Here is a 25,420-nt window from a genome sequence, read left to right on the forward strand (position 1 = left end):
AAAGTCCAAAGAAAGCTGGTGAAGTTCTATCCAAAGGTGGACTTTCAGCCAGGCGGTGGTGGCGCACGCCTTTAATCTCAGCACTTGAGAGGCAGAGGCAGGCGGATTTCTGAGTTCGAGGACAGCCAGGGCTACACAGAGAAACCCTGTCTCGAAAAACAAAACAACAAAACAAACAAACAAACAAAAAGGGTGGGCTTTCCAAATGTACCTTTTAGTCGGCAGCCACTAAAATAAGATCTGTGAGATGGTCCCATGTGTCCTGTCCTGCAGTTCTTCCCAGAAACTCCTAGAGGCGAATTACAGCTGGCACTATGTTAGTAAAGAACTATAGAAATAGAGGGCGCCCTAAGACTCAGAAACGAAGGGTGTGAGAGGAGAATCTGGATCGTTACACCTCGTGCATGGTCAGCACGCTGTGCTGTCGAGACAGCCAAGTTCTGGATGTTTATTTTTCTTCATCATCTTTCATTATTTTTTTAATGCTTATTCTATTTTGTTCAAGTCCACCTCTTATCCTGCTCCAGCTCCTTCCAGATGCTCTACCCTTCAATCAGTCTTTCTTCCAATTTCATGTTCTTTAAGAAAAGAAGACCTACTGAGTACAATTAGTGTTCACTCAAATGCATGTGGGCTGTCCACTGTAGCATGGCCAGCCTGCCAGGGGCCCTACTCCTGAAGAATATGGCCTTGCTCTATCCTGGTAGCTATCAACCACCAGTGGCCTCTTGACTAGAAGTGGGACCTTGCAAGACCCCACCCATGCTGGAATGTTGAGTAGATTGGTCTTGTGCTGGCAACCACAGCTCCTAAGAGCTCCTGGGTGAAACTGTCGTCACCTCCTGAAGGCACTGTTTTGCAGCAATCCTCCCCGACCTCTATTTCTTATCATATTCCCACTCTCTCTTCGGAGGTGTTCTCCAAGAAAAGCCACTTAGAAGATGTTCTTTCAGTTAAAGCTACCTGGGAGGAAGTTTTCAGTGGTGTGGATTTTAATATCAACTTTTCTTTGGTCGGTAGGGATCATCTTGGATGGAAAGAAGGTCTTAGTCATAGGGGCTCACGGGCCCCTGGAAGCTGCCCTGCAGTGTCTTTTCCAGAGGAAAGGGTCCATGACAATGAGCTCCCCCTGGGCAACACCTCAGCTTCCAGACAAGGTAGGTCTCCCATGGGACTAGGACCTTGACATTCTGTACTAGAGAAGAGGAAAGGCTAGAGTGTGTAAAGTGAGCATGGAACGGGAAGTGAGAGGTAAGCTAGAGGTAGATCTTGAAGGAGGAAGATAATAAAAAGCAAAGTCTGTTAGAGTGGCTCATTTCTGCAGCCCCAACATTTGGAAACCTGAGATAGTAGTTCAAGGCTAGCCTGGACTACAGATGAGTCAGTATATTAAAAATAAAACAAAGTAACAAGGAGCAGTCATTAATGTCTTAAAAGATTGTCTTAAAAGATGTTCTTTCAGTTAAAGCTATCTGACAGGAAGTTCTCTGTGGCATGTACTTTAATATTGAATTTTCATTGGTTGGTCGGGATTACCAAGGTATCTTTAAGAAAGCCCAAAGTTGGCTCTTGGAAAAGATAGAAGACAGACACACAGCTAGCCAACACAAGACACAAAGAACACCAGCTGTACTAAGAAAAGACCCACCTACTATTCTCGTCTCGTTTCTGTTCCTGTAACAAATACGCTGACAAAAAGCAACCTAGGGAAGAGAGGGTTTGCTTGACTTACATACAGCTCAGTAAGGTTGTAGTCCATCACTGCGGGGAAGTCGAGGCAGGGGCATGGCACATGATATGCACAGTCAAGAGCAGAGAGAATAAATGCTTGGATCCCTTGCTGGCTGGCTCTCTCTTCCTACATTGTTCTGGCCTCCCTTCTTCCCCTCTGCCTTGGGAATGGAGCCACCGATGATGGACTGGGTCTTCATACACTAAGGCTACATTACAAAGCAGCAAAAAGGTCATCACAAATTAGGAGTAGTCACAGCAAACATTTAGTTAGTGGTTGCTGTCTCGTAGAAATCAATAAGACATTAACAATCTATAGAAAAACAGCAGGTGGCCGTTTATAGGCATATGGTGAAAGCCGCCTAGCTCCTTATGATTTATGCTCATCAGCCGTGCTAGCAATAAGTAGTGACAAGCATTGATGTTGACAAATTTGTGCGAACACAGGAGCTGACATATTGCTGTAGATATTTCAAAGAGAAATAAGCTTTTTTTTTTTTTAAAGTCCTTTCATAGAGTTTAAGATACTTTTTTGACCCTGACATTTTCCGGTCTGGTAATGTCATACACAAATTCTTAGACGTATCAACAAGAAGCCATAGTCAAGGGTTTGGGGTGGGGGATAGCTTAATAGTTAACAGTTGCATAGTGTGCACATGGCCCTAGAGCCATGTTTACTATGCAAAATAGGAAATCTGAGAGCATAGACTGGGGCAAGATATGAAAGGAGGGAGTCCAAGGGGACTTGTTCCTTTTCCTTTTAATAAAAAACTTACACTTGTTTGTTTCTCTGCATTAAAAGCTTAGCTCTAAAGGACCAATTGCTAAGCATGCATGAGGGGCTAAGTTCCAAACTTCAGGACCCACTTAAAAATCTGGGCATGTTCCCTTGCACCCATCACCCTAGCACTATGGTGGCAGAAACAAGAGGGTCCTGCAGCTGCCAGCCTAGCTGCAGCTTCGTAGAGAGACCCTGTCTGAAGGGAATAAGGAGGATCGTGATGGAGCGGGACAGCTATCCAGTGTCCCCCTCTGGCTCCAAGTGTGCACAGCTGTGTGCTCGAGCCCACATGTGCACACACAAACACTCCACAAACGTGTGCGTGCACACACACACACACACACACACACACACACACACCACTCATCCCAGACTACCAGAGAAACGAATGGGATAACAACTCCATGGGAATTTCTGTAGTCCTTCACATGATGCTGAGAATGGAGGAAGGGAGTGAAAACCGTTCACCCTTTAGCTTAGAGGGTAGGCGGGGACTGGATGAGGTGCTTTCCTTTCCCACCCCTGAGGACTTCTCCCCTCCTCTTGCTCTCCATCTCTATCTCTCTTCCTCCCAGAGTCAGTTGGGTATTCACCCAAGTGGAATCATTGCTGGGCATCCTTCCCTGGTTACATGATGGCCACGGGAGACGGTCAACAGAAAGCACTTACCAGACTACCTGGCTTATAATTAGGGCTCAGAGGGCTAGAACAATCTATCTTTTAATTTCCTGTTTTCTTTCCCATCTCCTTCCTTGACTTAGAGAGTTCTGTGTATAGTATGTTTAATATTTAATGGTTTGTTTGGTTTTTTTACTTGTTTGTACTGAAAGAAAATGCTGAGTTTTTTTTTTTTTTTTTTGCATAAGTTTATCTATGTCTGGGTTGGGTGGACTTTAATGAAATGATATCTATTATAAAAGAAAATAAGGGAGAGATGTAGCTTGGTTGGTAGAGGGCTAGCCTTAGCATGCACAAAGCCCTGGATTGCGTCCCCAGTGTGGCCTGCTGGTGCTTGCCTGCTTGCAATTCTGATGATCTGGAGGTGGGAACAGGAAGATCAGACTTCGAGATCATAGAAGCTTCTCAAATTGAAGAAACCAAGCGCTGCTATTCTTGATACTTATGAATGAGCGTTTTACAGGATCAAACGGGAGCAAAAAGGTAGCTAACCACCAACCCTTAAACTGGTGGTTGTCAGTGTAGCCAAGTCGTTACCAGGCTGAGTCCCACATCTAAACACGGGGTAGCAGTTGACTGCATGCAATGAGAAAGGGATGAAGAAGGAACTTGGCCAGGCACTGTGACCATGACTGTAACCCTAGTACTCAGGAGGCTGAGTCAGGGAGACAGGTTCAAAGTTAGCCTTGGCTACATATATAAGCTTGGAGGGACTGTTTCTTTATACATTTTAATTGAGACTTTAACATTATTAGAGTATAAATATATTCAGAAAGGAAGTGTGTTTTTTGGTTGTTTTGGTTTTGTTTTTTTTAAGATTTATTTATTTATTATATGTAAGTACACTGTCACTGTCTTCAGATACCCCAGAAGAGGGCACCAGATCTCATTACAGATGGTTGTGAGCCATCATGTGGTCACTGGGATTTGAACTCATGACCTTCGGAAGAGTAGTCAGTGCTCTTAACTGCTGAGCCATCTCTCCAGCCCCGTTTTTGTTTTTGTTTTTGTTTTTGTTTTTGTTTTTTGAGTCTTTTGCCTGAGTGTATGTCTGTGTACTACATGCACGTGGTGACTTCAGAGGCCAGAAGAGAGTGTTGGGTCCTCTAGGACTGGAGTTACCCATAGGTGTGATTCTCCATGTGGGTGCTGGAACTCTTGGACCCAGGACCTTTAGAAAAGCAGCCAGCACTCTTAACTACTGAGCCATCATTCCAACTCCACAAGCATTTGGGTTCTGTTCTGTTTTGTTTTGTTTTATTTAAGATTTATTTATTTATTTTATGTGTATGAGTACACTGTAGCTGTCTTCAGACACACCAGAGGGCATCAGATCCCAGTACTGATGGTTGTAAGTCACCATATGGTTTCTGGGAGTTAAATTCAGGACCTCTGGAAGTACAGTCAGTGTGTTTAACCACTGAGCCATCTCTCCAGTCCCGCATTTGTTTCTTTATCTTAAGAAATTGATTTAAAATGAGGTATGGCACCATTGGCCTGTTTTTTTAATCTGGACGTTCGATTTGTATTAGCCTCATGGAGTGAGTGATCCCATCAAATACAACAGCGACAGCAGAATCTTTTTTGACAGTTCTAGGTCACTGTGTCAGTCACTGGGATCAGTGGGGACTGACAGTATTCAATGGGAAGTCCCACAACAAGCTGTTCATGAGTTATAGACAGCACCATCATCAGTAGCACAATGAATTCCTAAACCTCCTGTGTTTTCCCTTTGTACCCCGCCCGCCTGAGGTGAATTATCTCTGTCTGGCATAGCTTTACACTGTGAGCCTACCCACCTGTTTGTCACTCAGTGGCTCTGCTGAGCGAGCGTCAGATCTAGTGTGGCAATGTGATAGCTAACCGTTGCTTTAGTTGATAAGGACCCCAAGACGTGAAAGTGGTAAAGCTGATAATTTGGATCTGGCAGAGAAGCCAAAAGAGAAACTCAAAACAGCTTCCTTTGTGTGAAAAAGTGCAAGTTATACGTGTGTCTGTATACCCATGAATGGTATAAATATAATTAGTATAATCTGGCTTCCGGAACCTGCCAGGGATCTTGGAAAATACTCTTGTCCCAGAATGATGGGGACTGCTGCATGCTGAATGACATCTAAAAATACACATTACTTGTGCTAAGGGATAGGGAGTAAGGGGCAGGTTAGAGTGCCCTACATGGAGGGCAGGGGTCCCCACCCACAGCTGGAATGGTGGCTTGGTGGGTGGATCTACCTGATGCCATGCTTGCTGCTTTTAAGACAGGAATATGCTCTTGGACGCACGTGGAAGAAATCTGTGTATGTTTTCAGTAGTTGCCACAGGGGGGCAGCCTACTCAAGAAAATTCCAGAACAATTGGCTTGCCTCAGCCTGCCCCTCCCTCTTGCGTAGACTCAAACCTTGTGCTTGCTTAGTTTGGCTATGACTGAGTTACAGCCCCTATTTTGCACGTTAAAGACCTAGAATTTCTGGTTTGGAAGCAGTCGCGGAAGAGGAAAATAAGCCTTGCTCAGTGCTGGACAGCTGTGGCCGCTCGAGAAGATGCCTTCGCCACAGCTCAATGTTTTCACAGCTGTCCCGAGACTCTGGCTGGTTGTATCCATATTTTTGAAAAACAAAGACATTTTTTTAAAGTCCTTTTTTTATTATGAAAGTAAATCACCTAGACACTTCTTCGGAGTGAAGCTCATCCCGACTCTGAGGAGGATTCCACAGTAGTGTTTTTTTCTGGAGAATCTAAAGACTGCGAATATTCCTGTTTCCACATATCAGAGAAGCTTCTCTATTTAATAATTGCTATGCATCTTCCTCCTTATTCCTTCGCACTATGGCAGAATCGTCGTGAATCCGAAACACTTGACTTTAGCCTGGAGGCTGGGAAGTGAACTGTCATGAATTTGTTACTTTTACTCTTTTGCATGTGTGTTGATGTGTGTGTGTGTGTGTGTGTGTGTGTATGGGTGAGTGGGTGTGCCCATGGGTGTGCAGACTAGAGTACAACCTTAGGTGTTACCCTTACAAGCCATCTGCCCTATGAGATGGGGTCTATCCAGTTCACCAAATAATCTGTGCTGGCTGATCACTGAGCCCTGGGCGTCTGTCTGTCTATGCCTCCTCGGTGTGTGATTGCAAGCACACACCACCTTACCAGACTCAAGTACTCAAACCAATGAGCCTATGGGAGCCATTCTCATTCACACCACCACAGAGGCCTTCAATAGAGCTAAGCGGAAGCCAGCACCTAGCTCTAGAACCTGAAAAGCTAGAAACCAACTCCGCCTATCTCCAATCTCGGGCTTTTCATCACAGTAACAGCAAATGAACTGATAGGCATACTGATTAGAACTAAAGTCTCCAGGGAGTGTCAGCCGGAAGAACTGAGGTCTGACATCTGGGTTCTGTTAAGAACAGAATGGACCTGCATTCCATGGGCATATCCTCTCGAGCACTGGAGAAAGTCACTGAAAGATAATGCCGTGCAAAGCATCTTTCAGGTGCTTTGAACATTCCTTAGATTTGGAACAATGGAGGGGAGGTCAGCTGAATGCAGACCACATTCCTCATGTGCTAATGAGTGTAGACCCAGGTCTTGGCCATATGCATTTGAGTAGAGCAAAGGGAGTCAAGAAACTTCCTTCATCCCGGCCCCGATTTTTCTCACTTTTCTCCACACCAGTTTATCTTCCCAGGCCCCTTGGCAGCAGAGGGATGGATCAGACAGACAAGCCACGTGTGTTTGGATGTGTGTTGCATGTGTGTAATCCTGTTGTTGGGAATTTGCCTTGACTGGTCCCCTCTTTCTCAGTGAGAGTTTCACCTTGGTACCCAACCCCATCTGGAGCAAGAGATGCTTCGGCCTGGGTGCTTATGCATCAAGTGGAACCCTGTCCTTGGAAGAGAGAAATGTTGACTCTCTGCTCCCTTGAGAATCACATTAAAGTCGGCGTTAGAGAACAGCTAGAAGTTGCAACTGGAATAACCTCCAGCTGGGTTAAGTCCACTGGATCCCAGCCGCATGCGGAAGAAATGCTGTAGAAATCAGAGATGGGTTTGAATTTCTTTTTTCTCTGATGGTTTTATTTCTCTTCATTTCACAGAGATACTTAAAAAAAAAAAAGCAAAACAGTATTTATAGAAAAAAGAAAAGCATGAGTCTTTTACACTTGAAGACTCAAACTCTTATGTCTGAGATTTGGGAGCCAAACTACATTATCCCATAGCTTAAATTTAGTGTACAGTATGCCTAATAAAAGGGCTTTAAAAAAGTGAAAGGAAATTTCTAAATTTATTGTGTGGGGTGTGTGTGTGTGTGTGTGTGTGTGTGTATAAGGGTAGGGATAGATAGACCTGGGACCTCCCAGCCTTTCAAGTGGACTGGGTCACTGAATTATACAGACTGATCTTTTCACATGTAGGGTAACACTGAAAACAAATAAAATCAGTATGCTGGTCACTTTTAGTTGAGTGACTGGTCACAGCCATGACAGATTGTCATCAGGGATTTCAAGGCTCAGACCCTTTTGGACAGGACTAGCATGCCCATCATGAAGAAACAGACTCAGAAGAGACTTCTCCAGATCACAACAGTTAAGAATAGATGCTTAGGGTTTGCAGGACGGCTCAACAGGTTAAGAGCCAGGCTCAGTTCCCCTCACCCCACACTCTCTTCTGGCCTCCACTGATACCCACATGCATGTGGTATTAGTGAACTCATGCAAGCACACTTACAGACTCATAAGTAAATAAACAAATCTTTTGGGGAAGAGAGAAGGTACCATATATACCCGCTCTGTGATGTAGCATTTACTCCAGATGTTCCTTTGAGTTCAGTCTCTGAAGCAAAACACTACCCAACTCAGCCACCAGGGCCTAAGCCAATGGCCTTGGGTTGTGCTTACTATTTTATTATTCCAGCTCTTTTCGGAAGGGGTGGGAGGATAAGGTAGGGGGTTGAGATAGGGTTGCTCTGTGTAGCCGTGGCTGTCCTAGAACTTGTTTTGTAGACCAGGCTGGCCTCAAGATCCACCTGCCTCTACCTCCCGAGTGCTGGGATTAAAGGTATGTGCCACACCCAGCTCCCCTCGTTCCAACTTTGAGATTCTCCAGAGACAACCTTGTAAGATAATCAGTCTGAAGTAGCCTGAACACAACTCCCTCCCCAAGGCGTTGGACTTGCCAGAGCTTCCAGGCTCCCTATTAGGAATCCGAGGTATGTGGCCTCTGAAGGGGTGGAAGTAGCACCTAGTCAGGGGTGCTGACATGGTGCCTGTGATGTGCAGAACAGGCACTACATAACTTCATGCTAAGTGAACACCCAGTTTCTCAGGAGCGTGTATATCGGTGGACCCCTGGGATAGTGACCACTCAACTGTCTTTAACAAAGTGCATTCAGATGTTGGCATCCATGCTTTTCACCCTGCCTCCTGCCCGGTCACGTGACTTGTCAACACCAAAGAAGGGGCTGATTGGATTTTATTTTTTTAAGTCAATATATATCAGCCTGTGTTGAGAAAGGGATTCGTGAGAGCATATTGAAGTGTGTAAACATGAAGTCAAGTGGAACTGTGTAAATTAGCAGATTGATCAGCCTCAGCTGGTTCAGAATGTTAGCAGAGACTGAAATGTAGAAGGGATTGCCATAGTGATCTGATAAGGAATTTGTGGGGCAAAGGTAATGAAACTAGGACGCATCTCTGATTTACAGTCACCTCCCACTCAAATGCCCTCCCTATATCCTATAGGTAAGGTATCCTGACTTCAGTCTTGGAGAGTGGTGCTGCAGATGCTCAAACATAGAATGCATTCTCAGAGGTAGTGTTAGAAATGATGGTGTAGCTGGGCAGTGGTGGTGCACGCCTTTAAGCCCCGCACTTGGGAGGCAGAGGCAGGCGGATTTCTGAGTTCAAGGCCACCCTGGTCTACAGGGTGAGTTCCAGGACAGCCAGGACTACACAGAGAAACCCTGTCTTGAAAAACAAAGAAAGGAAGGGAGGGAGGAAGGGAGGGAGGGAGGGAGGGAGGGAGGGAGGGATGGAGGGAGGAAGGGAGGAAGGAAAAAAATGGTGGCGTAATGATTCGCGGGTTTCAGAATGCAGTTTAACCAATTAGGAATAGAATTGTATTATTAGCATTGTCTCCTTCTCTGTGGGAAACTTGGATGGGGATGGAGATGTTTCTCCAGGCTGTGGTTTTGGTTTTGCATTTCTGCATCTGTTCTCTTGGAGGAACTCTCTGGGCCTTAGCAGCTTCCCCTGAGAGGTGAGGAATCCAGACTCCAGGCAGGTGGAGTCACATCACCTGGACTTAGGCCTCCAGTCCAAGTGTCACTTTGTCATCTAGATATACTTTCAGAGATCATAAGAATGATTATTTTCTTCAACTCTTGAGAAAAAAATGTACAGAGATGGGAAATGGGGAGTAGCACTTTGCAGCCACCTGTGGCCAATCTCAGTCACACCCTGTGTCATCACAGCACCGCAGGGTCCCCACATCAGTCCTGCTGGGCTCCGGGCCTGTGTTCTACAGAAAACAGGCTAAGGAAGTCTAATGGCACGCTCTTGTGCATAATCTGACACACATACACCGTTCGTTTGTATGGAGAGCCCATTTCCTAGTCTTTTCTGTATGCATGTAAGTGACTAGAAACCAGAGCCTGGATCTTGACCACTGCTGGTAAGCAGAGTCTAGGCCCAAGTCCAGGTGATGTGACTCCACCTGCCCGGAGTCTGGATTCCTCACCTCTCAGGGGAAGCTGCTAAGGCCCAGAGAGTTCCTCCAAGAGAACAGATGCAGAAATGCAATCTGCAGATGTGCAGTGGGAGGCTGGGAATTGGAAAGCATAAATGCAGAGCCTCATTTCCCACAGCCCTGGCCATGAACCTGGACTCCAGTCTGTTGTGTGCATGAAGACTGTGTTCTGCATGAAGGTGCATCTGAGGCCCGCCCTGCTCTGAAGAGCCTTCACCACAACACATTCTCTCTCCATCTCCCTCTCTCTCCCTTCTCCCTCTCTCCCCCTTTTTCCCCCTTTTCCCTTTTCCCCTTTTCTCTCTCCCTCTCTCTCTTCTCCTTTTCCCTCTCCCTCCTTCTTCATCCCCCTTTTCCCTCTCTCTCCCTTTTTCTCTCTCTCCCTGCTTTACCTCTCACCCTCCCTCCCTTCTCCCTTATCCTCCATCTCCCCCCTTTTCCCTCTCCCTTCCCTCTCTCTCCCAGTCTCTTTTTCCTCACCCCTCCCTCCTCTTTCTACTCCCCGTTTCCCATCTCTGTACAACATTTTTTTCTCAAGAGTTGAAGAAAATAATCATTTTTATGATCTCTGAAAGTATATCTATTACTGAATTTGTGATGGTTTTTCTTTCTTTGTTTTCATCATCTTGCTGATTTTTAGGGTGGTGGTGGTGGTGGTGGTAGTGGTGGTGGTGGTGGTGGTGGTGGTGGTGGTGGTAGTGATGGTGGTAGTGTGTGTTCATGTGTGTATTTAGATACATTCTCATGTTTCCCAGAATGGCCCCAACTTGCATTATAGCAGCAGTTCTCAACCTATGGTTCATAACCCCTTTGAGGTTCAAATGACTCTTTCACAAGGGTCATCTAAAATCATCTGTATATCAGATATTTATGATTCATAACAGTAGAATTACAGTTCTGAGTAGCAATGAAAATAATTTTATGGTTGGGGGTCACCACACCATAAGGAACTCTATTAAAGGATCACCACAGTAAAAAGGGTTGAGAACCACAGCTCTATAGCGAAGAGTGAACTTAAGCTTCTAATCCCACTGCCTTTACATCCCAAGTTCAGGATTGGAGATGTGTGCTACCAAGCCTGATTTTATGGAACCTGGGTTCCCTGTATGCAAGACAAACACAATAGCAACTGACCTACATCCTCAGCCCTGTCTTAACTTTTGGACATATGACATTCACTTCAAAGGAGAGTAATTGTCTTTTCCAGCATTTTTGGACATAACTGAATAGCTTAGCTATGTAATAGAATCATGAAGTAAGAGTTGAATTTGGGAACGCGTAGGAAAAGGAAGGTCATTTATTATCCTTCGGGAGATGTTGCTAGATATGTCATAACTCCCCGTGGTCCGTTTGGCTCGAAGTCATTCTGCTTTATGCAATAAGTCTTAAGATTTTTAAAAGCCAATAATGTGTTTTGCTGATCACAAGAGAGAGTAGACAACAAAAATACACTCGGTTCCTGAAAGGAAAAAAATTCTTGCACAGTGAGATCACTGGGTGGGCACGGAGAGGGACGAATAGCTTCTGCTCAGTCTCCGTCCTCTGTCTTGCTGAAGCCTGACATCTGAATGGAACCTCTTGCACACTGACACCTTGACATCTGAATGGAACCTCTTGCACACTGACACCCTGACATCTGAATGGAACCTCTTGCACACTGACACCCTGACATCTGAATGGAACCTCTTACACACTGACACCCTGACATCTGAATGGAACCTCTTGCACACTGGCACCCTGACATCTGAATGGAACCTCTTGCACACTGGCACCCTGACATCTGAATGGAACCTCTTACACACTGGCACCCTGACATCTGAATGGAACCTCTTGCACACAGGCACACTGACACTTTAAGTCATTACAGCTTGCTTCAGGTTCCCCGGTTTACTATTGCAGGAAAACATGGCCGCTGATTCCCTAACATAGGGCATAGCCTTATGATGCTTGCTCAGCCGGTTTCAGATGAGATCAGGCACGTTCAGGGTGGAATGGCACTGGACTTAGCTAATTTCAGATGTTAGGCCTTCTAAGTTTTAAAGTTTTATGAATAGACAGGGACTCTGCTAATGAACTCTCCATATGTAGCCTGTGAGTGAGAAGTGTGCCAGTGTGGTTGTCATGGTAAAATTACCTACCCATCCGTTCCTAGTTGCCAGGAATGCACTTTTGGCTTCTAGTCTGTGTGACTACTAGGGATGGTGCTCACTTCAACCATGCCCCTTTTTCTTACCCTGCAAGGCCACACCCCTCCTTCCTAACTCCATCCTGTGCCATACCCAGTACGTTTTCCCATCCTTAGCCTCTCTCTTACTAATTGGTATCACTGACTCCCCCAAAAATGAGCTTGGGAGTCTTGCTCAACCTTCTAATTCTACCTTTACTTTGTATGGGTCCCACATTTCCCTCTGTGCCCCCACCCCTGACAGTCTCAGTCCCCTCAGATGTCTCAGTATCACGTGATCCCCTTCCCTCCTCCCGCCCCTCCCAATCCTGCCTCCCGAGAAATCTTCCTGAGAAGAATCTCATACACCTGAGACCTGTCCAACCAGTTTCTGTTACATTTTCTATGCAACAATGAAACATTTAGTGGAAAAGAAGCGAGTTTCAATACTTTGAAATCCCTGACTTGTTGCTCTTTGAGACTAGGGAACAATCAATGAGTATTCATAGAAATTTCGAAATTATTATTTTAAAGCATGGAAGTTGACAAGGAGGCTCAGGTCACAGATCTCAAAGCAACAACAAATTTCTTGTCTCTTGCTGTTCTATTCTCGGTTGGGAGGAGATGGAGCCAAATGAATTGTCCACCAACAGTGAATGGATAATGAAAATCTGGTGTACACACGGGCATGCGCCCACATGGGCACAACCAAGCTGTGTTTTCTCTCATGCAAATCCTAGCCTATAATGTCTGCACGTTTGTGTGTAAACAAATGTACGTGAGAAGATAGTGTATGCTTAGAAAAGAGAAGAAGAAAGGGTAATTTTTTTAAGCAAAATGACACGCATACTAGTGCATTCATGTATATGATATACTTTGGGTATCTGAATCCCTGTCCGCTGTTGAGAAGACATCAGCAATTTTGGAAATATTAATGTTTTCTAAAAGAAAAGTGACACTTTCAAAAAAAATTTGGAGTTGAATTTAGGATGGTGCTAAGAGGTAGGGAGGGAGCGTCCATATCACGCTGTGCTGCAGGATGCTCATGGATATGTCTCGTCTCCTTCAATGGAGAAGCTAAAATGCATCCTTACAGGATCTGTAAAACCACTGAGCCAGATGCTCCCCCTTTTGGCTAGAAATTAAAAAATCAAGTCAGAGGCCATATACATGTGGCTGGCCCTCCCTGTTCTCTTGGTGTGTGTGGCAGTTGGTGGCTGCCACAGGTGCTGACTGGACACCAGTGTCTATCCAAACATTAAATAGTGGTAGGTCTTACATTCCAAATGTCAAGGGGAAAGAAGCAGCTATTGAATGCCTGCTGTTTCCTCCTATCTTAGCGGTTTGCCCTACGTCTTCCCAGCCTGAAGACCCCAGCTCTGACCTGTGCACGCAGGGCCAGGGTTCTTACCTTCACACCCAGCTACCTTAAAAAATGAAATGAGAGGATTTTTAATGAAGAATCCTAAATTTCATTTAGTCACACTATTAGTGTAATTTCAAAAGTGTATCTTTGCTGGGGAAAGCAGTTATCTTTGAAATAGCGTTCTTCATTTGAACTTTTATATTCTTTGTTGTTGTTGTTGTTGTTGTTTTTCGAGACAGGGTTTCTCTGTATAGCCCTGGCTATCCTGGAACTCACTCTGTAGACCAGGCTGGCCTCGAACTCAGAAATCTATCTGCCTCTGCCTCCCAAATGGCAGAGATTGAAGGCGTGAGCCACCACCGCCCAGCCGAACTTTTATGTTCTTAATTATGCTGGTAACATTCAAGTGATGTGGAAGGAAATTTCATAACTCTCAGGTGCTAAAAAGCATAATTCTTCTAAAAAAAAAAAAAGACAGAAAACACTTCAACTTAAAAAATTACACTCCTATTTACTTTTATTGGTGGTTTCGTGGTGGGGAGGGTGAGAGTAGGAAGAAAGGCACACATGCCCCAGCATGCGTGTGGAGGTCAGAAAACAACTTGCAGGACTCAGTTCTCTCCTAACTCCATGTGGGCACCGGGGACTGAACGCAGATCTTCAGCCTTGCTGGCAAGGAATGGTTTACCCATTGAGCCATCTTGTCAGCCCATCAACTGTTTGGGGCTTTTGTTGTTGTTGTTGTTTGGGTTTGGGGTTTTTTTTGGTTTGGTTTGGTTTGGTTTTGAGGAGGGCTAGGGGAGGGGGCAGCTTGTTTAGTTTTATTTGTTCCCACTTTAATCTATCAAACCCAAGACCCACATTTATTCCCCTTCAAAACACATTGCTAGAAAGAACTAATGTGGCCCTTCTAGCCCAATGACGGACGGGGCTCTGCTTGCTGTAGCCCCTGTCTTTAAATGCATTGCGTCTGCTAAATAGAAATGACCAAACCCTTGTGGAACCTTCCAGATCACAGCTGCCTCTTCCCCTCTTTATTCAATGTCCCTCCCCACACGGATCACCAGAATAGTTTTCGTGTTACCTAAACCACACGGCACCCACATGCTCCACGTTCGTGTCCGCTATCTGTGTGTTGCTATTGTTTTAACATTTGGTCCTCTGCCTGGGGAGTGGGTGGGTTCCCTCTAAGCTACACCACTCCAGTCTCCACAGAGAAAGCAATATTTTGTTATGAGGTAAAGTTTCAAGCCAGGCCCTGGCCAGGGCCTTTCCCATGTGGGGAGAGGGAAGGAAGAGCAGCCAGGGAGACGATAATTCTCTTTGAGTTTGAGCTCATTAAAATCTTACCCCGTCCTCAGTGATTTATTTATTGATCTAAGTATCTAGCATTTTTTTCTTTCCAGAAAGAATTAGCATCTATGCTGTGGTTGTGGCTAGGGGTGGGGGTGGCTTTGTCCCTTCTGTGTAGGATTAACTGCCCCCTGGTTGCTTATTAGCACAGCTGCTTTAGAGATGTATGTAGACACGTCACTGAGGAGCCGGAATAAGATTCTCAAGATTTATAGGTAATGAAGAGAACGGGTTATATCAAAGACGCCACGTGTGGGAACCACAGGGCTCTTAGGGGGCTGGTATGAAGCTATGGTCCCTGGCTTTTCCCAAAATGAACACTTCGCTGTTCTTCTATACATCCTTTCAGTAGGTGTTTTCACATATTTCTGGTCTTGCGGTCTTTGTGCAGGAAAGCCTAGCAAAATGATGTTTCTTATCGGCTGCTCCGGAGCCAGCCTTAACATTGCCTTTCCTTTGAGAATCACTGTGGTTGAATTTATGACAGTCGTTTAAGTATGTAAATGAGAAATGGCTTTTCGAAACAGATGTTTACAATCGTCTTTCTACCAGAACACTTTTCCCCTACATATAACATCACCAGCAAGCCTAGCTGCTTCTCGGATCTGTCTGCAGGGATCATGTACAGCTTGAACCGGTCAGATTGCTGGTGATGCTGGCTCCCGGGGTCTTGGCGCTGTTTAACTGTGTCATGGCTATGTAGCCTAGAGGAGGAAGAATGGCTAGTTAGGCAATTGTTTCAGCAGAGATATCTTTTATAGTCTTTTTAGGTTTCTCTTTCTTCCTCTTCCTCTTCCTCTTCCTCTCTCCCTACGTGAGCATGCATGTGTGGATGTGTGAGTGTGGGTGTCACAGAGTGTGTTGCATGCTCATCTGAGTGTGAGTGAAGCCACAAAAAGCATGTGAAGGTCGGTGGCTCAGTTTTTACCTTTTTGACATAGGATCTCTTTGATCTTTTACCCCCAGTCTAGCTCACCCACTAGGTTCTGGGGAACTCGCCCCATCTCCACCACCTTGCTTGCCACTGGAATACTGGGGTCATTAGCCACACTACCAGGGCTGGTTATATGTGAGTTTGGGGACTTGCTCTTGGGTGTCCAGGTTTGCATTACAAGTTCTTTACTGACTGAGCTATCCTGCCAATCTTCTCTTTTCTTCTGAACACAGATAACCCATAGAGGGACAATTCATTTAAATGATGCATATGTAACATGTAGCCTATACACTGAGGTGGCTACCATGATGATATTTTTATTTTTAACATTCCATTTTCTTTGTAAGACACGTTAGCCTTATTCTGCTTATACTAAGACTTGCTTGAGGGTTGGAGAGATGCTCTGCACTTCCAGAGGTCTGGAGTTCAGTTTCCAGCAACCACACGGTAGCTCACAACCATCTGTAATGCCCCCTTCTGGTGTGTCTGAAGACAGCTACAGTGCACTCACATACATAAAATAAATAAATCTTTATTTATATATGTATGTATTTATTTATTTATTTTTAAAAAAGAAGATATGCCTGAGTAGAATTGGTCCACAACTTTAGTTCGTGTCCATAGTTTGGAATGAAGCTCAGGGTCTTTTATTAAAATTGTCTGTTACTTTGGAGTCATCGGATATCTGAAGTTACTCCTGTCTTCATGCTATAGAGTAATGTGTGTGGTTTTCTCTCTTTCATTCCTTTTAGCTTCGAGAGGCAGACATTGTGGTCTTAGGCTCCCCTAAGCCAGAAGAGACTCCTGCTGCATGGATCCCATCAGGAACCATTGTTCTCAACTGCTTCCATGACTTCTTGTCAGGTAGATGTCTTCACCTTGATAGGGCAAGGATAATGACTAAGGCAGGTCGGATGATGGTCGCCTTGCTTCTTTTGGGAGACCATGTTCTTGACGTGCTGGCTACTGTAGGCGTGAGTGTGCAGGCCAAGAGACTGGACAGTTGGCGTGCCTACCTTTGGGGCAGCGGTTCTCAACCTATGGGTCCCGACCCCCCTGGGACTCACCTGACACTTTCCCATATCAGATATTTACATTTTGATTCACAACAGTAGCCAAGTTACAGTTACAAAGTAGCAGTGAAAGTCATTTTATGGTTGGAGGAGCACTACAACAGGAGGAACTATATTAAAGGGTTATAGCATTAGGAAGGTTGAGAGCCACTCCTCTGAAGTTTTTTGATACCAGGTTCATATTATGAGCGGAGAGAAACCAAGATGTCAGTGGAGATGTCTGCCCCAAATGCCTCTGGTGACCTCTGCTACTGACAGACATGACAACTGTGACCTCAAGGGGCAATCTGGACATGCGTGAGGTAGACTAGAAATGGCGCTCTTTATCCTCTGAAGCATAGTGGAGTCTTTTCTTGTAGAGGATTCTTGGCAGCGTCTCTGTGGGAAAGCCTCGGGGGAAATGGAGCTGCTGAGAGGACCAGAATGGAGATGAACCGTGTGTACTCAGAATTCTCACAGGGCCCCCTGAAACATTCTAGCTTTAAAAGCACAGAGAGCAATGGAGCAGGCAGAGGCACGGGAGAGAGGCAGTCGTGAGTGCTGGAGCCGCTCAGTTTCTTCAGAACACATTCCTGTGCCTTCCAGGTGGGCTTAGTGCGAAAGGGTGCTTGCCACCAAGCCTGAGGACCTGAAAGCAGTCCCCACGCCCTACTTATAGAAAAAAGGCTCACACTTGCACACACACACACACACACACACACAGCCATGGCACATGAGCACATGCATACACACACTAAATACATAAATGTAATTTTTAAAATTAAAATTTAAAAGAATAAAATGCATGCTTTGCAGAGTCTGGGGGATGTAGCTCCGTGAGAGGGCTTGCCCGACAATCGTGAAACTATGAGTCCCATCCCTTGTGTTTCAAAAACAAAAGCCCATAAAGTACACAGCATATTTCCTACAGACCTACATACAGCTTTTATTTGTCCCCCTAAGAAAGCAGTCTCTAGCCTATAAATAACGACTGAAGCAGATCGGGCTCAGAATCCTAGTTAGACGAAGAATTTAGTTATAGTACCTCTCCTCCTTGAGGGGTTTACATTCTTTGCAAGACTATTGACCTGCTGGGTTTGTTAGTGGGTTTGGGGGTTTTGTTTTTGTTTTGTTTTTGTTTTTTGTTTTAATTTATTTATTTTGGTTTTTCGAGACAGGGTTTCTCTGTGTAGCCCTGGCTGTCCTGGAACTCACTCTGTAGACCAGGCTGGCCTCGAACTCAGAAATTCACCTGCCTCTGCCTCCCAAGTGCTGGGATTAAAGGCGTGCACCACCACTGCCCGGCTTGTTAGTGTTTATATTGAGAGTAGTTTGGGCACAATTGTAGCTGGAGACAGAAGTCTACTTCAATATTCTTTTAGACTGTCTTTAAGCTCTGTAAAAAATGATACATTTTTTGTAGTGGAAACTTTTATTTTTAATGGTTTTTTTTAGAGTTCTTGGTTTTGATAATGCTTTTTCTGAAGACATTATGACTTTAATCCTGGCACTCAGGAGACAGAAACAGGGGGATCTCTCTGACTTCTAGGCAAGCCTGGTCTGCGTACCAAGTTAAAAGCCACCGGAGAACTATATAGTGAGACCCTGTCTCAAACCAAACAAATAAACGATAACAATAATAATAATAATAATTAATAAAAAATAGGTTTTTTTGGAGAATTGGCATGAGATTAATTATAAAATTCTCAAAGAATAAATAAAAAATATTTTATTTTTAAAAAAGCATTAGGTTTCAATGTTTCAGTACTTGGAAAGGCATAACAGACTAGAAGCCTTCTGCATTGATTTAATTACTCTCTACATAGAATAATTGCAGCTAGTTTCTTTTCAATTTGTCTGGTCCCTTTATAATAGTTTCCTTGTTGGCTGTGGAATGGCATGTGAACAAGACAGTGCCTGGCCCCAGAGTGAAGACTCGGTAGAAGCTGAGTGTTGACTATGAGCATGTAAAGCTACATAAAACTAATGGGTACATTGTTTGGAATAAGTTTTAAAGAGAGAAGTTCTTTTGTATGAACTCTAGGCCAGAATTTTGAATACACTGTGGTTGGGTGAAGGTAAGGGTCTTTAATGAGGTTTTTTTCCTCACTGTTATGATTGCAAACCCCTCTCCCAAGTCCCCACATACATAGGATCTGGGGCTTATGGTGCGGTAACTCTGCAGAGACATTGATATCTAATTGATACCTACCCTTAGGAGAGATTTTCCTGATGGCTAATGCTGGTGACATTGGCTCAGAAAACAGACCTAAAAATCCGGTCTTTTATTCCACTGTCAAATGAACTGAGTATGTTAAATTTAGGCCCAGAAATTCTATGTTCTTATTTGGGCTACAAAATGAATTACTTTATTTATTACACAAAACTATTTTTTTTTTTAGATTTATTTATTATTACACATAAGTACACTGTAGCTGACTTTACAGATGGTTGTGAGCCACCATGTGGTTGCTGGGATTTGAACTCAGAACCTTTGGAAGAGCAGTCAATGCTCTTACCCGCTGAGCCATCTCGCCAACCCCATAAAACTATTTTTAAAAGAACAAATGCTGTGATCTGGAAGCACTTTGATTGCTAAAAAACAGATTTTGCCCTAAGTACGGCCATTTTGTATGCCATGTTGGAAGATGTAGGAACCTGTGGACTGAATGGGATGGAGAAGCAGCTGGTCTTTAGTCTTGGGCCCAGAGAGCAGCATCCAACAGCAGCATCTTTGGGTTTCAGTAAAGTTTGCAGAGTCTCCTCATGCTGAGAAAGTGGTATCTAGTGTGGAGTGAGAAAAGTCATGAGCTATCTCCAGGGCTCAGGGAAATAAACCAGGTGATCCAGAGGGATTTAGGGTTCTCCCTTCTGTGGCCCTGAAGGGAGACAGTTTGATGTACTAGAAAGGAAAGGGTGGGCATTGGATCTGAGGTTATATCACTCAAAACAAAGACAGTCATTTCATTAGTTGTGAGATTTTATTTTGTTTTTAAGACAGACTCTCATCATTTAGCTGAGGCCCGCTTTGAAATTTCAATCCTCCTGCCTCAGCTTCCAAAGGCTGAGGTTATAAGGATGTACTACCAACACAGACTTAGTTGTTTGGGTCTTTTGTTAAGATTTATTTATTTACTTTTTTTTTATTTGTGTGTGTGTGTGTGTGTGTGTGTATGAGAGAGAAAGAGAAAGAGAGAGAGAGAGAGAGAGAGAGAGAGAGAGAGTAGGTGCTCTCTGAAGTGTAAGACTTTAGATGCCCCTAGAGCTAGAGCCATAGGTGGTTGTGAGTCATTATTGTGGGTTCTGGGTTCCATAGAAGCCCCTGTTTTGCCAGACAGTGGTGGCGCACACTAATCCCAGCATTTGGGAGACAGAAGCAGGTGGATTTCTGAGTTAGAAGCCAACCTGGTCTACAGAGTGAGTTCCAGGACATCCAGGGCTACACAAAGAAACCCTGTCTTGAAAAACCAAAAAAAATTAAAAAACAAAAAACAAAAACAAAAACAAACAAACAAAAAAACCCAATCTTCTGCATTGGGTACCACATGCTCATGACTGCTGAGTTCCACCTGCCCACCTCCCCCATACCTTGATTTTTTTTTTTAAACTCTTATTTATACTGCCCCTCTAGGCTGTGTGGCTTTGAGGAAATCACTTCAGCTTTCCACTCCTAAGTTTCCTTGTGGATAAACAGAACTGAGAAACTCAGCTGGGAAGGATAAGCGACGTGGTAACTTCGGGGGCAGTGACTTTCGCATACTAGTGACCAGGGAATGTTGGTTCCCCTTTCTGCACCCCTCTCTCTTCACCATATTGCCAGCACACGCAGGCTGTGACTCCACAGCTGCAGGATGTATGCATGTTCTTAGAAGTTATGTCCAGGGAAGTAAGAAGGGCAGGAGATTCTGAAAGAATATGGTGACAGCTTCCGAGAAATTGGGCAGACCCAGGATTCAGTCGTCCTGTGTGTTTGGAATAAGATGAGCATGTTTCCTTCTGATCCTTGAGCTTTATTCTGAGATCCATGTCTGTATTAGCCAGCTCTCCCCTTCTCCTAGGTCTATCCCTGAGGTATCTCGCCAATTTTCTAGTTCAAATTTCAATTCGTTCTCGGTACATTCAGTTACTTTTTTTTTTTTAAAGATTTGTTTTTTTTATTTTATGTGTATGAACACACTGTAGCTGTACTGACTTCCAAGGTAGCAGAATAACACATAAGCCATGACTTTGCTTTCTGCATGAAGTTTTGGTTATCATCATTTATAAAAATTATAAATGGAATACCACCTTTTAATTGACTTGCTCCTAAAGGAGCCATGAGTGAAATGAGAGTATTTGGTGAGAAATGAAAAAAATCCATCTGTGCTGTGGGACAGGACCTGCTGTGGGGTGTGGGCTATGGGCTGCAGGCTTCAGGCTGTGGGCTAGCCTCCAGGTGAGTCCTTCCTTTACACCTGGGGGTGCTGAAACCAAAGTTTCCTTTCTCAAGTCTCATTAATATTCAAATGGATTAAGAATGTACTTCACTGAGCCCCTCACCTTAATGGCTTTAGAGTCTCTGGAATCAATTCTGTCTCAATATCTATCCCCTACTCCAGAAAGAATACAAAGTCTATCAAAGCTAATCTGCCAAGTGAACAAGTATACAGAATCAAATAAAAGTATCTTCTGACCCAATCACAAAGGCAAAGGATACACTGGGCAGTGGTGGTGCACGCCTTTAATCCCAGCACTTGGGAGGCAGAGACAGGTGGTGGATTTCTGAGTTCGAGGCCAGCCTGGTCTACAGAGTGAGTTCCAGGATAGCCAGGGCTATACAGAGAAACCCTGTCTTGAAAAACAAACAAACAAACAACAACAACAAAAACAAAAAAACAAAAAAGCAAAGGATACCCCAAACATTGCTAGACACCCACTTCAAGAAGAGAGGTTTTGGCCTCTGTATGTAAGATTCTTGTACTGGGTATATGTGCATATGAGTGTGTGCGTTAGCTTGTGAAGGGTCTGCACTGTGACTCAGTAGTAACTCACTTGTCTAGTATGTGAGATGGCAAGTCTTAGTGCATCTCTTAGCTTTTAGAGCCTAAAAAGCTAAGGTCAGCCCTGTGTGTGAACATGGATGGTCAGCTTGCCCAGCTGTCGTGGGCATATCTAGTGCCCTGACTCCTACAGCTTCAGAGGCATCCTTGGGTCTTGAGTGTATTTAGGGTCAGGGCCAGGTCTCTTCAGAAGGGTGGATTTGACCTGGTCGCAGGCTTTTGTTGTTAGCCTTGGGGTTATGGCTCACTCCACTCAGACTTCTCATCCTTTCGCTAATCCCTGATGCCTTCTACAAAAATTCCTCCTGATTTCTGGTTCCATCATGCCGTTGTACTCTCGTCTGGATTTATTTCCCTTCATTCAGCTGTCCAGAGACAAGAAGGAAGGAAGGAAGGAAGGAAGGAAGGAAGGAAGGAAGGAAGGAAGAAAGGAAGGAAGGAAGAAAAGAAGGAAGCTGTTCCGTTTTGCTTATACCTGTTTTTCACAGTGTCCCTCATACCTTGAAGTCATCAATGGGCTGGTTTAGGCATAGCAACACTTTTCCTAACCACATCACAGTGTCTCTTTTCCAGAGCCCTGTGTTGTGCAAGAGCCTAAAACGATAAAAATTCTTTATTGTGCAAGTGTGTCCCTTATGTTCTGGGAACATGCACTTACAAATTGATACCAGTCCCCAGAATGCAGCTGACTTAATTCTCCATTGCTAAAAAGCAGGAGAACGAACAGTACTTTTTTTTTTTCCTTCTTCTCCATAGTAGTTGGACAGGATTTTAAGAGCAGGTCTCTAGTGGTTAAAGGAAAGCAAAACAAATCTCTCCCATCCTTTGACTCTTCTACCCAGATGTGATTTATAGAGTTGCAGTATTGCTAATCTTTAAACTGTACATGGGGGATGTGGTTTTTCCAACACCCTCATTGCATGTGACAATAGAACATTACGGAACACATACTCTTAAGTGTTTTGTGCAATTTCTTATAAAGAATTGTCAGCATAGTGGATAATTTAGGAGTCAAGTGGTCTAGAAACCCAAGAAAATTGTTTCTTAATTCAAAAATGTTGCTATTAGGAGTATTTATTTCCCCTTTAAGAGAGGATACAGGCCAAAGCATTTTACATGTGTGTTTTCTTTTAATAAATGTTATAATTGTTAACTAAAGGAGGGGTTTGATGTTTCCCAAACTTGAAAACCAGATGTATTTGTCAGCTTTCTGCCCCTGTGAAAAATTACTGAGAAAATCAACTGGTAAGGAAGAAAGTCTATTTTGGTTTATGGCTCCTAAGAGTTTAATCCGTGTTGCTTTAGGCCTGTGATGGAACACTACATCCTGGCTGGAGTGGAAACAAACTGAAACTGGAAGGGTCTGGTGTCCCAATGTCTCCTACAAAGCCATGACCCCAGCTACCCTGCTTCCTCCTACTAGGTCCCACCTTAAAATGCCAACACATTCATTTCACTAGAGCCACAGGCCAATGAACTAGCCCCTTACCTGTGGGCTTCTGGGGACATGCCAGGCCCAAAATAGCATCACGTAATCCCTAATGTTAATATCCTAAAACATAATTGCTTTTGATAGAAATTAGGTCATATATCTGACAGGAATTTTCTTTTGATAATTAAAAAACAAAACAAGCAATCTATGGGCTGGGGCTATGGCTCATTGGATAAAGTGCTTGCCACAAAATCATACGGACCAGAATTCAGATCTCCATCACCCACATGAAAGCCAGGTAGACACAGCAGACACCTGTAACCCCAGTATACTAGAGGCAGGACAGGGGAGCTCTGGGGCAAGCTGCCAGCTAGACTAGCAGAATCACTAAGCTCCAGTGTCAGCAATGCACCCTGCCTCCTCCATAAGTAGAGAGTGACCAAGGAGAGAACACTTGGCATCAACCAAGTTCACGAGTGCTTAAACCTACACACACACACACACACACACACACACACACACACACATACTTGCACACACATGTGAATACATATACATACACACTGAAAAAAAAAAAACTCCACAATTATGATTGGTATAATGGCTTACGCCTATAATCTCAGAAACTGGGAGGTAGAGGAAGGCAGATCTCTGTGAATTGGACCCCAGCCTGTTCTACATAGTGAGTTACAGGTTAGTCAGGGCTACATATTGAGTCCCCTCTCAAAACAAAAACAAAATCCACAGTTATTACTTTGAGAACATGAATATAATCTGCATATTATATGTATGTCTTCTGATTCTGTCATATTGTTTGATAAAGAATTCAAGACATTTGATTTCATTTAATTGACTATATTTTACATATATTAGATAAATTGACAGGTGGCCATTGTTGTTGTTGTTGTTGTTGTTGTTTAATGACCAAAGGAAGCTTGCTCTCTTCACATCTTTAGGGTTTGTCCTCTAGGTGTTTTTACTTCTGTGTGTGCCTTGTACTTGCAAGCAAATTCACTTCTATTATTGCTTAGGGTTATACTATAAAGGTTCTAGGCTCTGAAGCTCCACTGTGTCAGAAATTCAAACATTGGGTAGCAAATATGTCTGGTAGTTAAAATGAACATCCTGTATGGTACACACCTCATGGACCATGCTACATTTCCGTTCACACAACTCTGACAGGTTGATTTTATCCTTCATAGCTAACAACCCAAGCAGGGCTGGATCAGAGGTGGAGAGGTGAGTCTGTATAGGCCATACTCCCTCTGTGGTGAATATTATGGATGTCTTTGTGTGCAGGAGTGGCAGAGGTGCGGGGCCTTGAACCCAGGGCCTCAAGCATGCCAAGCAAGTGCTCTATCACTACTGTATCTTCATTCCTCTTACTTTTTAATTTTGAGATAGAGTTGTACTCTCTTCCTCGGGCTGGTCCTGAACCTGTAGTGCCCCTGCTTCGGCCTCCTGAGTAATTAGCATTCCAGACCATCAGACCAAACTAGAATTGTCTAAAGCTACCATTATATTTATATCTCTATTCATTCTTGTGTATGTTCTTGAGACAGGGTTATACTGTGGAGCCTAGACTTTGCTGTGTAGTCTAAGATAGTTTCAAGCTGTCTATTTTCCTGCCTCAGCTTTTCAGGTGCTGGGTTTAGAGGCTGGGCTATCACATCCAGCTAATTGCTTCTTTGCTTTTGTAGATCACAGTTGGGGTACTTGAAGAGCCTATGCCTAGATGTTTCTGTGTCCTTCGGTGTGGCATATCTCCCAAGCATAGTGTGTTTTGTTAAGCCATGCCTCCATTTATCCCCCTGGTTAACAGCTTAAATGGACATTGACATCCTTCTAATATAAAAATACAAAATAGTCCCAGCTAAGAGCCTCAAGGTTGTGGCAGAGCTGACTTGCCTGTAGGCATTTCCTGACCTTCCAACTAACTTCCTTGGTGGTAACTGATGGATAACACAATTCAGTGTGCTGGATTTTTACAGAGAGCAATTGTTTATTAGTGAAAATATGTTACAAGCCTTTTTCCATTCCATGTTTTTGCAGGGAAGCTGAGAGGAGATTCTCCCGGGGTCCCCGTGAATGGACTCATTGCAGAAGAGAGCGTGAGTCTCCTTGCTGCAGCTCTGCGGATTCAG

At 44.1% G+C, this 25,420-nt stretch overlaps 1 protein-coding gene across 2 annotated transcripts in view; it reads left to right on the forward strand.

The window, feature by feature from the left end:
- Window positions 1-25,420, forward strand: part of Mthfd1l (methylenetetrahydrofolate dehydrogenase (NADP+ dependent) 1 like) — a 181,783-nt gene that overhangs the window by 16,386 nt on the left and 139,977 nt on the right. For both annotated transcript variants that reach the window (XM_031351087.1, XM_031351088.1), the window contains exons 7-9: window positions 1,021-1,157; window positions 16,506-16,617; window positions 25,329-25,420. In XM_031351087.1, the coding sequence (XP_031206947.1) occupies window positions 1,021-1,157; window positions 16,506-16,617; window positions 25,329-25,420 (341 nt within the window). The remainder of the gene's footprint in view (window positions 1-1,020; window positions 1,158-16,505; window positions 16,618-25,328) is intronic.

This window comes from Mastomys coucha, unplaced genomic scaffold (genome assembly GCF_008632895.1).
Source record: "Mastomys coucha isolate ucsf_1 unplaced genomic scaffold, UCSF_Mcou_1 pScaffold5, whole genome shotgun sequence".
Lineage (NCBI taxonomy): Eukaryota > Metazoa > Chordata > Mammalia > Rodentia > Muridae > Mastomys > Mastomys coucha.